This window comes from Amphiprion ocellaris, chromosome 21, assembly GCF_022539595.1.
Source record: "Amphiprion ocellaris isolate individual 3 ecotype Okinawa chromosome 21, ASM2253959v1, whole genome shotgun sequence".
NCBI lineage: Eukaryota > Metazoa > Chordata > Actinopteri > Pomacentridae > Amphiprion > Amphiprion ocellaris.
Window position 1 is genome coordinate 12,626,707 of NC_072786.1, and position 12,075 is coordinate 12,638,781.

The window sequence follows — 12,075 nt, forward strand, 5'->3', positions numbered from 1 at the left end:
ATGGAAAAGAAAATTGTAAAAGGTCAATTTATCAAAATTTTTTAAGCCAAATTCTCGAATGACACTGATAATGTTGCAGGGTTTTAATGCTAATATTTAAATTATTGAAGTGAATCTGCTTTATTTCCATTTAACCCTCCTGTTGTCTTCATTTACAGGCACCAAAAATATTCTTTCCTTGTCTGAAAAAAATCCAAAAATTCTGCAAAAAAAAAAAATCCTTGAATTTCTGAGAATTTGCAAAACTTTCAAGAAGAAAATTCCAATAATTCCTTAAAGCTTCTCTTAATAGTTTTTTTTAAAATCCCCCAAATTTGGCAAGAAAATTCTTGTAAATATTTTCAAAAATGAGTAAAAATCTTCCAAAAAATCCTAAAAATATCTAAAATGATTACATATATCAGTAAAATTTCTGATATTTTCTTCCAGCGAATTTCGCTGGATTTTGTTTGATTTTTTTATGAATGTTCTTAAGAAACATTTTTAACATTTCTTTTTTCCACCAAAAATGTTCAAAGATTTCCCAAAAATGTTGAAAATGTGGACATCAGAAGTTTCACTGTGAACACAGATTTTTTTTTCCACATTTTCAAACTTTATAACGGGTCAATTTTGACCAGCAGGACAACACGAGGGTTAAGAGAAGCTCTTTAGTTCAACACTTGTTCATTGATTTAAATATTCCCGGCACTCAGCCATGTTTTCCCTTCCGTCCTCTACTTCCTGCCGGGTCGTACCGCCTCGGACAGAAACACCAACACTTGGTTCCGCTGTGGAAATTGCCTCATCTGTTGTCCGGCTATAAATGCCAAATGAGCTGCTACTTTTTCGGAGTCGTCCCAGAAAACATATAGCTTCTTCTGAGCCACTACCGGGGAGCATTTGGGACTTTGTTGCGGTACTTTGAGGAGTGACGAGGCAGACAAACATGCCACATTTGCTGTGGCCGGAGCCGCTGTCAGCCGCTCAGCTCAAGCGGCTGGAGGAGCATAAATACAGCGCCTTCGGTCGCTCCCTGTTCGAGCCGCCGTGTCAGGTATACTGGAACTGGCTCGTCCAGCAAATACCGACATGGATCGCACCGAACACGCTGACCATAGTTGGACTGCTGGTCAATATCCTGTCCACGGTGGTGCTTGTGTATTACTGTCCCACGGCAACAGAGGAGGTGAGTAAAGCGACCTTGGTTAAAGTTTCTACACGGAGACTAGCCCCGGTTAGGTGCCCGTTTGGTATCTTAGGAACGCCGACCTCCATTCAGAAATGGCGTAAGCTAAAGTTACATACCCCCTTGCGAAGCCCAGAGGCTATAAAACGAGGTTTATATATATGTATTCCGAATTGATAAAGTCTACGTGTTGATTCGGCATACATTTGAGCCTCAGTTGCTCGTGTTTTTAAACCATTTCGACTTTATTGATGGGGTCGTAATGCTCGCTGACGCCCTCGGTGGTGTATTTTGGCACTGTTGCTTTTTGCAGGGTAGTAGTAGCCGAATTGGACACCGTCCCCCACTGACTCGGGAAATAACTTAAATCACAAGATATTAAGTTTGCATGGCCGCACACCAGCGAGGACGCTTTAAATTGTCAGATTTTTTTAAATGGGATTGGGCGTGACAGGGTCCCTGCAGGGTGACTGTTGGGAATAGACTGTGAAGCTTTGACGTGTTGTTGTTTGTCTGGCCTCATGTGATGCAGAGTTGTTGATGACAAAACAGCAGTTTGGAGGCAAATCTTGTCCTTCAGAGATGAGGTTTAGCAACAGAATTAGCATGTAGGTCTGATGGTGCAGTGCTTACACAGGCTCAAACTAAAAATATCCAAGGAGCTAGGCTGATTTTGAAAGGGCAGCTTCACATCCCCTCTACTTAAAAGACAGTCCTTGCAACATGCAGCTGAGCTAACAGCCCCACTGACCTATGATCCAGTAAATCTGTGCCTGCAGGTTCGCTGGCTCCAGCACTAAACGCTCAGCTAAGTGTGTTTTTATCAGATGTGCACTTTTGTCCAGTTCACCCATGAGAACCCTGCACTGAAGCAAAGTCCGCCCGGCATACTGTTACTATCAGATTCTAATCGTGCAAAAAGTCATGTCAATTATTCAGTATTGACTGACGCATACTTGGCAAGTGTCCACTTTTATTGTAAAACTCCCATGACTGCACAAACATACACATATCGGAGGAATTCAGTTCAGTTCTCTCCCCCTACAGTGATAAACCCTAAACAAACAGACTCTGTCCCCAGCAGTCCACGAGGCATTCAGGACTCAGACTTTAAGGAATAAACAGCAGGGACTCTGAGTGTTTCAGACAGCATGGGATTCTTGATCTCTGTGGAGACACAGACTCCGTTTGTGTGTGTCTCTCACACTCACAAACGTACACTAATGGTCACATACACCCCCATTGTGGTGTGGTAAACACACTGTGCAGGCCTGCACTAGTGTCCAGATGGTCCATAACCTCCACCCTAGTAAGACTGACTGAGCTGCTTCAGTCAGCTGGAATCCTTCACTCTGCACACGGATACACTGCATATGGTGTGTAGATGGTGGGACACTTTAGCTACATATGTCTGAATATAGTTGGCCACATCAGAGCAACAGATCCAGACCAATTTTTAGCTTTTATATTTAGATCTAGAGCTCCTTTAGTACAGAAATAAACAGTTACACATGTTACCAATGCAACCATCCTCTATGTTTCCATATACAGATAATAATTAAAGGTGGTAAAATACAGATAAACAAAAGTAAATATGAATAATCTGAATAAACGTGCATATGTGATACAAAACACATCACTATCTACTGTTAATGCAGATGAAATATTGACAGTTTGCAAGTGTGCTTTGCATAAGACTGTTACTACCTATTATTATAACTAATCTGCCAGTTGTTATTATCAGTTGTTTAGCCTATGAAGTGTCTGAAAATTGTGAAAAATGTCCTCCCTAGTTTCACAAATTTTGAGCCCAAAATCTTGTTTTTTTCTGATAAACCGTCCCAAACCCAAACATAATCATAAATCCACCGTTCAGCTATAAATTCTTTATACTGTAGGGTTTTGTGGGGGTTGGAGTCCGTCTTTTTCACCATGGGGCAAAAGGTAGGGTACATCCCGGACAGGTCGCTAGTCCATCTCAGAACTGACACAAAGACAACCGAGCATGCTGACACTCCCACCTGCAGCCAATTTTGAATCACCAGTTAGTCTGACATGCACATCTCTAGATTGTGGGAGGAAGCTGTAGCACCCAGAGAAAACACATGCAGGCACAGGGAGAATATTCAAACCCTACAGAGAAAAGCCAACCAGCTGCTTCAAACTGAGAAACCCAGATGCAGAAGTTTCCAAAAGACTCTCCAACTTGCAAACGTACATTTCTGTGAGACATTTCAACACTAGCCCTTCATCGGGTACATTTTTTTGATATAGTGTTGCAAGTAAATGTATTTTTGCATGTATGCTGATGAAACTTTTGGTATTGCTTGTTCCTTTCCTACGCACCTGCCTCATGAAATGGATGTAAAAAGAGGTTCTTCGACTAAAGTCATTTCAGAAGTCTTCATTCTGAGCAGAGACCTTTAATTAACGGTCTGTCTTTCTGCTCTTTCTCTGCTTCAGGCTCCGTCATGGGTCTTCATCCTTTCTGCTCTGGGCCTCTTCATCTACCAGTCTCTGGATGCCATCGATGGGAAACAGGCCAGGAGGACAAACAGCAGCTCGGCCCTCGGGGAGCTGTTCGACCACGGCTGTGATGCCGTCTCCACAGGTGCTTCACTAAAACACCCAAACTGTGATATTCTGCTGTTTCAGGCCAGCTTCGGTGCATTAGCAGATCAAGAACCAGCTGTTTTTCATTAATGGTATGTAGATTAAAAATCACCTACGTTTCTGTCTTTGTCTCTGTTTCCGTCGCTCAGTCTTTGTTGCTGTGGGAACATGCGTTTCATGTGGAATAGGAAGATACACAAACTGGATGTTCTTCTGTGGTTTCATCGGGATGTTTATGTTCTTCTGCGCTCACTGGCAGACCTACGTGTCGGGGACCCTCCGCTTTGGCTTGTATGTCACCATTTCGCTTGTTTTAATATACTGAACATTGATACAGGTACTCTTCTGCTTTTGTTTAACTGTCAAAGCTTCATATTTAAAGCTAACGTCACTCCTCTAATTTGTGCACAGGGTTGATGTCACGGAGGTGCAGGTCGCCATCATAATCATGTATTTGATGTCAGCCTTTGGAGGCGTGGGCCTTTGGCAAATTCCGGTAACCTGAGAATCATAGATTTTGTACACTCACATGCACAAATAGGGACACTTTCATTTCACCTCGAGTGAACAGTTAAACAGTTTTTCTTCATTACTCTAAACAAATTCCTAGTTTTTAGTCGTTCTTCTAGCCATTAAATAGAATTTGTGCTTTACTTTTACTCTGTGCTGCCTTTGGAGGCTTGACTTAACATCACATGAGAGAAGTGAGAAGGTAAATATGGGTAGCTAACGCCATGGCAACAGGTCATCTATTGGACATGGTCTGGCTCAAAAAGCTGATGATGTCACCTGCATTTGTTGTTTTATTTTTGTTTTTTTTTGCTTTGCCCTCCCATCACGCTCGGCATGCTGCAGCTTTCATATAAGCACTTGTCTTTCTATAAGGTGCACACGTTTAGTTTTTTCTTTAATTTGACCCTCACTTGTCTCCATAGTTGCCCATCATTGGAGTGCAGCTGTACGTCTTCCCCATCATGGGCATCATCGGCGGGGCCCTGTACTCCTGCTACAACTACTTCTATGTCATTTTGAACGGAGGCGTCGGCAAAAATGGCTCCACTGTGGCTGTAAGTGGCTCTTAGAATGCATAAAACACTTTGTATTATGCAGAAATGAGCTAATAAACAGTTCCTCTGTTTAGGACACCAGTGTGCTGAGTCCTGGTTTGCACATCGGCCTCATCCTCACGCTGGCCTTCATCATTTTCAAGAAGTCATCCAGCCACCTGTTTGAGCACCACCCATGTTTATACCTGCTCACCTTTGGCATGGTCATCGCCAAGATCTCCAACAAGCTGGTGGTGCGTTTGCTTTGTCTTAACCACCTGAAATTAATTGACTTAACTTTATTCCTTTAACTATTTTAGGTTCTATTTTAACTCATTTTAGGGCAGACAGATTTTCTATATTTGTAATTCCATACAGAATGTATTTAACTGTGTCTTCTGTAGATAGCGCACATGACCAAGAGTGAGTTACACCTCCCAGACACAGCCTTCATCGGGCCCGGCCTCCTCTTCCTCAACCAGTACTTCAACAGCTTCATTGATGAACATATAGTCCTCTGGATCGCTATGGTGAGTGCTGGAGAATGGTCTGGTTGCAGCTCACTGTCATTTTGTGAAGAGGGAAGAGAAAAAAAACGCTCTGGTTTGTTGATTTTTTTTTTTTTTTTTTTTTTTTAAATTCATCACGTTTGTCTTGGGTGATGCTAAGCCTTAATCTTTAAGACTGAACACACTTTCACAGTTAACTCCTTTAATCCTTTTCTTTGCATACTTGACTCAGTTAGGTCATTTTCACGACAGCTTATTGAACCAAGTGGAGTTCAGGCCCAGTAAAAACTTGCAGGACAGGCAAAACTTGTCTAATAAATGCAGTTAATACTGACTGTGTGACACGTAAGCACAGCAGTGTTTCTGTCAGTAGGACTCTGAGCTCTGCTGGTTTTCACGCTAACCATCTAATCAAAGACTTGATACTCTTGTGGTTCAAAGAGCACACGGTTTCATTTATCTCTCCTGGCTTTGCAATCCTGCACGGTTTAAAACTGATAAACATTGGTTTTCCTGTTACAGTAAAATTAGATTTTTCTGGCCATGAATTACACTATTTTTAAAATCCCCAAGATACTTGAACATGACTTCAGAAACACGTGTTCCATTAATGTTTCTCAAGACAACCAAACTTACATGACTTCAGCTGTAGCATTCAAAAGCTTCAGGCCTGGTGTAATTTTAAAAAGGATATCAGCTGATGTGAACAAAGCTGCAACCACAGTTCAGTGAATCTGGGTGGAGCCAACCTCAGCATGTAAATAGGCCTTTTTCACAGCACACACTTTGGATTTGTTCCAACTGCAGGCAAAAGTCATATTCCATCAGTTTCTTTCATAACCGTGTCAACAGCACAAATCACATGCAATCTATTGTGGCTACCAAATGCAGGCTGTTGATATAAACCTGCCATTGACTGCTTACTCTTCTTACACTATCTGTCTCTTACCAAAATTCACTTCCCTACAGCAGACAGCAACCTCTCAGCAGCAACCTGCCACCCTGCACATTTTAGCAGACCATTTGGATCATGCAGTCCTGCCGGTTTGTTTAGTAGATTATCCACTTTCATCATAGTGCTCATCTTGCTGCATGCAAAGGTCCCACCGAAACAAGAGTTTGGAAGAAACACTGAGGCCACATTTTTCATTTAGTTCTTCCCAAGATAGCTGTGACAAGTTTAAAGAAATACAATCAAGCAGAGCGTTTTTGTCACTAAAAGCAGAATGATGTTGAGGTGCAACCAGACTATTACTGTAGATGTTACGTTCTACAGAAAGGGGTTAAGCAAGACAACACTGAATCTAATGTTTTGAGTTTTGATTTGGACAACTTCCACATGTGCTCCAAAATCAGATACAGCTCTGATTATTACGTGACGATCGGCATCTGTCTGTCTGTGCGCAACATTACTCAAAAACTGAATAACGGATTTGGCTGAAATTTTTAGAGAAGGTCAGAAATGACACAAGGACCAAGTGATTAGATTTTGGCAGTGATGCAGCTTATAGTCTGGATCCACAGATTTGTTAAAGATTTCTGTATCATTGCCAGATAGCAGCAAATCGTCACTGTAAGGGTTTGGGTGACAAGTGAACAGTATGTCAGCTGCCTGCTGACGATCACATGATTGCGATCCTACTACAAATCGACCGCTGTGGACTTATTGGGACTTATCCGTCAGAAATGATATGATGACTGAGCAGCCTTGGCAGAGCACTGCACTCTCTGAGTGCTTTTCTTGTTAACAATGCAACCTCGGTGTGAACAGTCACGTTGGAATTTTATGTGACTTTTTAATCACTTACCTAAGCTGAGCGTCTTTCTGTGATAGTCTTTTTGGAAGGTGCACACAGCTGTAGTATCCTGAAATTCTGGATCCACACTGGTTCAGTGAAGCCATTCACATTACGATCCCACCACTCCTGGCTCTGACTTCACATTCACACACCTCCACACAGAAGCAGCAGCTGCTGTTCAACAAAAAGCCACAGTTGAAAACTTGGCTCTTATTAAATTGCAGGCTTCCATTGCATATTAACTTAGAAATGAAACACCACCTTCACTGGTCTCCATGTTTACTTCCATAGACAGCTTGCTGCCTGTGAAGTTGTTGTTGTTGTTCCTCTTTTGTGTATACGGCTAAGTTAAAAAAGTTCACACAAGAATCTGATTGCATCCACGTTTAAAAAAACAAAAAAAAAAAAAACATATTTGGAGGGCCAAACAAAAACAAAATCGGATCTGAGCAATGAATCAAGCACTGAGGCTTGTAGTGTGAATGAAGCCTTCAACGTTTCAGGAGAAACACAGGTGTTACTAGTTCCATCAGTCACGCTTGCATGGCTCTCTGGCTTTACTTCCTGAAACAGAAGCCTTTGTTAATGTTATCAGTTCCACCTGTGCAGCTGGTACTCTCAGTCAAAATATGTGCTGTGATAAAGTCACACAGTCCTGAGGAAAATGAGGGAAAATACACCTGTGCAGCCACAATTTGGTCAAAATATCAGTTTGCTGTTTGTGGAGATAGAACACGACCCTGATGAGACAATTTTAAAAACAAAATGTGTCACATTGGGCAAATAAAAGAAGTCAGGAAGATAAAATAGAGAAACTAAATAAACACTGAGTACATACAAATACTAAACCAGCTACTATTATCTGTGTATTTGCTGCTACACAGACTAGTTGTTCTCCAGAAGTGTAGTCAGTAGTAATGTTGGCTAGTAGGCTGACTGTTTTGTTGTTTTTTTGCCAAACTGAACACTTCTACATCTGCATAATGTTTTCCTTGCCTGTCAGATATTTTAATTTTGATGCAGTTTCTTTATTTCATTATATGCCCTTTAACCCTCTGAACCCCAAAACCTATTGGTGTGTGTTAACGTTTATAAAAATCACCAAAATGATGCCATTTATCAGAGCAAGAAACTGTAGAAACAGAAAGAACTGACAGATTTTCCCTAAACTCCCATATTAGGTGACAGTTTAAGGACTTTATGGAGAGTCCCTAAACTGTCACCCGATATGGGTGTTTAAGGAAAATTATCAGTGGTGTTCTGTTCTGCTGGAAAACTTCATTAAATATAAGCTGAAAACCAGCATATTTCATCAAAATCACTTTACGTGTCTCCATTCAAAAATTTCCTCCCCAAAAAAACACATTTGCAACAACCAGACTCTGTAAAGACTACTTCTAATACTTCATATTGCTGTGAAAAAACACCCAGAAACTGTTCATGTAGAACAGGAGTGTCAAACTCATTTTAGTTCAGGGGCCACAGTCAGGCCAATTTGATCTCCAGTGGGCCGGAGCAGTAAAACCACAACTCCAAATGTTTCCTTTGTTTCAGTGCAAAAAAGTACATTCTGAAAAAGTTCAATATTTTTTTGGGTGCCCATAAGTGATGACAACAGGAGGGTTGAATGTCTGATCCTCCTGATCTTGTCTGCAGGTCCTCTCTCTTCTGGATCTGACGCGGTACTGCACCGGCGTTTGCCTCCAGATCGCCTCCCACCTGCGCATCCGAGTCTTCAGCATCACGCCTCCGAGCAACGCCCACCGCGACTGACGGCTTGCCCGGCGGGAGGAGGCGGCGGGAGACGAAGATCTCTCGCCGCTCCTGAAAGCAGACAACGAGGAGAGACCCTCGACCCCGAGCCTCGACAACGTCACCACTTCTGACTAAAACTGCCTCAGCCACCTGATGGAAAAATGAAACCAACATCTACACTGCAAAACCAAAAACAAACAAGAAACTCTGAAAAGCATGGATCTATTGAATGGAAAAAATTAAGTGGAACCCGAGTATTCCCTTTTAATTTAAACATGAGCGCATGTTGTTAGATTTTTACATTAAAGGGTCGCTCTTTCCACTTCAGCTTATTCAATACAAACATCAAAATGTTTTCTTTAAATAGGAATCTTATGGCTCGGGCAAATATTAAAGCATTTTCACAACTGATTGTCATATAATTGAATTAAACAGATAAAGATGCGACAATCCTCAGAAAATAGTTGATACATTTCTTTGATATTTGCCAAAGCTAATTAGATTACCTGTTTTCTTAATCACTCATGGTTTTATTTATTAAATGAATCAATCTGACACAAATCAGGGCTTGAAAATATGGATTTAAATTTTACAAATGACCTTTAAAGCCACAAATAATTTCCAATGAAGTTTCCAATGTGGGCTGGCAGGTTGTCGACGAGCTACGTGAAGGGTAACGGTCTGTGTTAGTGCTGAAAACGACGACCGGCGTTCTGTCAGGCTGTCCCTGCGAACACCACTCCAGCTTCTAATGTTTTTATTTCCCGTAACTCATCTCGTCCTGGAAAATAAAACAAACTCTGGCCCTCTGAGCGCCGTCGACTGATGAAGCATTAACGCTCGACTTGTTCTGCTTTCTCTGTTCTTCTCCCTGAAGGGCTAATACTTAATTGTGTGTGATTGTACAGAACTGAACTGAAGACGCCTTAAATATTTTTGTTGTAATTACTGTTGAACTTGTGAATATTTAAAGCAGCTTTGTACATGTTTTTGTTCGTTGTTTTTTTTTTTCCACTGAAGTATCAAACCAGATACAACAATAGAAATAACAATACAGTAATACTGGAAGAATTTTCTTTTAAACTGTAACATTATGACGACTTTCCACTTCTACAGGTGTCTATTATGTCTGGTTCATTTGGTTTTTGAAGATTTGTTGGGTTATCGGTAATTCTGTGTTGATTGAACATCACTGAAAAGTTGTAATCCGACTGCCTGATCAAAAGGGATTTTTCTGTAGATCCTGTAAACTATTTAAAGGGTTTTTTAAATAAAGGGTATACTTGATTTTTAGTTGGAACAGTAACACCATTTTCCCCTTGGATTGTGCCTCTGCAGGATTGTGGACATTTAAGAGAGGCATGTCCTTAGAACATAATTTTGCATAATTTATGGCTGAACTCTGGAACTATGCATTGAAATGTACAACGTTGATTCCAAATACCTTGTTGCACTGTTCAGTAATACAGTGAAACACCTTTCTACTAACAGCTATGAGTGGAGAAGATTGTAATAAAGAAAATATTTTTCATCCATTTTGTTGCTGCGGTCTGTGGTGGAAAAAAGAACTGCAATAACAGTGTATAAAAATACGGTGTTGCTAGTAGAAGTACTGCATTTAAGAATCAGCAAAACATGCTGGATATGAGGAAAAATTACTTCATTTATCTGTATATATGATATTTTATATATATGTATGTGTATGTAAGTGTATATATATGTGTGTGTGTGTGTGTGTGTGTGTGTGTATATATATATATATACACACACACTATATTGCCAAAAGTATTCGCTCACCTGCCTTGACTCGCATATGAACGTAAGTGACATCCCATTCCTAATCCATAGGGTTCAATATGACGTCGGTCCACCCTTTGCAGCTATAACAGCTTCAACTCTTCTGGGAAGGCTGTCCACAAGGTTTAGGAGTGTGTTTATGGGAATTTTTGACCATTCTTCCAGAAGTGCATTTGTGAGGTCACACACTGATGTTGGACAAGAAGGCCTGGCTCTCAGTCTCCACTCTAATTCATCCCAAAGGTGTTCTATCGGGTTGAGGTCAGGACTCTGTGCAGGCCAGTCAAGTTCATCCACACCAGACTCTGTCATCCATGTCTTTATGGACCTTGCTTTGTGCACTGGTGCACAGTCATGCTGGAAGAGGAAGGGGCCAGCTCCAAACTGTTCCCACAAAGTTGGGAGCATGGAATTGTCCAAAATGTCTTGGTATGCTGAAGCATTCAGAGTTCCTTTCACTGGAACTAAGGGGCCAAGCCCAGCTCCTGAAAAACAACCCCACACCATAATCCCCCTCCACCAAACTTTACACTTGGCACAATGCAGTCCGACAAGTATCGTTCTCCTGGCAGCCGCCAAACCCAGATTGGTCCATCAGATTGCCAGATGGAGAAGCTTGATTGGTCACTCCAGAGAAGGTGTCTCCACTGCTCTAGAGTCCAGTGGTGGCTGCTTTACACCACTGCATCTGACGCTTTGCATTGCACTTGGTGATGTATGGCTTGGATGCAGCTGCTCGGCCATGGAAACCCATTCCATGAAGCTCTCTGCTGAAGCACTGTTCTTGAGCAACTCTGAAGACCCCACGAAGTTTGAAGGTCTGTAGCGATTGACTCTGCAGAAAGTTGGCCACCTCTTGGCACTATGCGCCTCAGCATCCACTGACCCCACTCCATCAGTTTACGTGGCCTACCACTTGTTGGCTGAGTTGCTGTCGTTCCCACACACTTCCACTTTCTTATAATACAGCTGACAGTTGACTGTGGAATATTTAGGAGCGAGGAAATGTCACGACTGGATTTGTTGCACAGGTGGCATCCTATCACAGTTCCACGGTGGAATTCACTGAGCTCCTGAGAGCGACCCATTCTTTCACAAATGTTTGTAAAAGCAGTCTGCATGCCTAGGTGCTTGATTTTATACACCTGTGGCCATGGAAGTGATTGGAACACCTGATTCTGATTATTTGGATGGGTGAGCGAATACTTTTGGCAATGTGTGTGTGTGCGCATTTTTCCTTTCAAGCTGATGTTACATTAAGTGGAGATTATTAATTTGTTACAGCACATAGAATAGATATATAATAACAGATATGTATAATAATTTGGTCCCACTCCGACCAATCAGAAACCAGTGCTTGCAAAAGGTTCCTAGGTACGTATTGAATA

The 12,075-nt window shown here is 41.6% G+C and overlaps 1 protein-coding gene across 1 annotated transcript; it reads left to right on the forward strand.

Annotated features, from left to right (window-relative positions):
* The first annotated feature begins 746 nt into the window (after positions 1 to 746).
* On the forward strand, positions 747 to 10,425 carry chpt1 (choline phosphotransferase 1). The gene is made up of 8 exons (XM_023291733.3): positions 747 to 1,168; positions 3,632 to 3,779; positions 3,931 to 4,072; positions 4,193 to 4,277; positions 4,717 to 4,848; positions 4,923 to 5,081; positions 5,232 to 5,357; positions 8,792 to 10,425. Exons 1-8 carry the CDS (start codon positions 929 to 931, stop codon positions 8,906 to 8,908), a joined length of 1,149 nt encoding a protein of 382 aa, XP_023147501.2. The 5' UTR covers positions 747 to 928; the 3' UTR covers positions 8,909 to 10,425.
* Positions 10,426 to 12,075: the final 1,650 nt, after the last annotated feature.

Bases quoted from the DNA above. Each gene is read 5' to 3' on its own strand.
- chpt1 (XM_023291733.3), top strand. From the start codon at position 929: ATGCCACATTTGCTGTGGCCGGAGCCGCTGTCAGCCGCTCAGCTCAAG. The intron at 3,780-3,930 runs GTGCTTCACTAA...TCCGTCGCTCAG, and splicing joins CTGTGATGCCGTCTCCACAG to TCTTTGTTGCTGTGGGAACA. The intron at 4,073-4,192 runs GTATGTCACCAT...ATTTGTGCACAG, and splicing joins GGGACCCTCCGCTTTGGCTT to GGTTGATGTCACGGAGGTGC.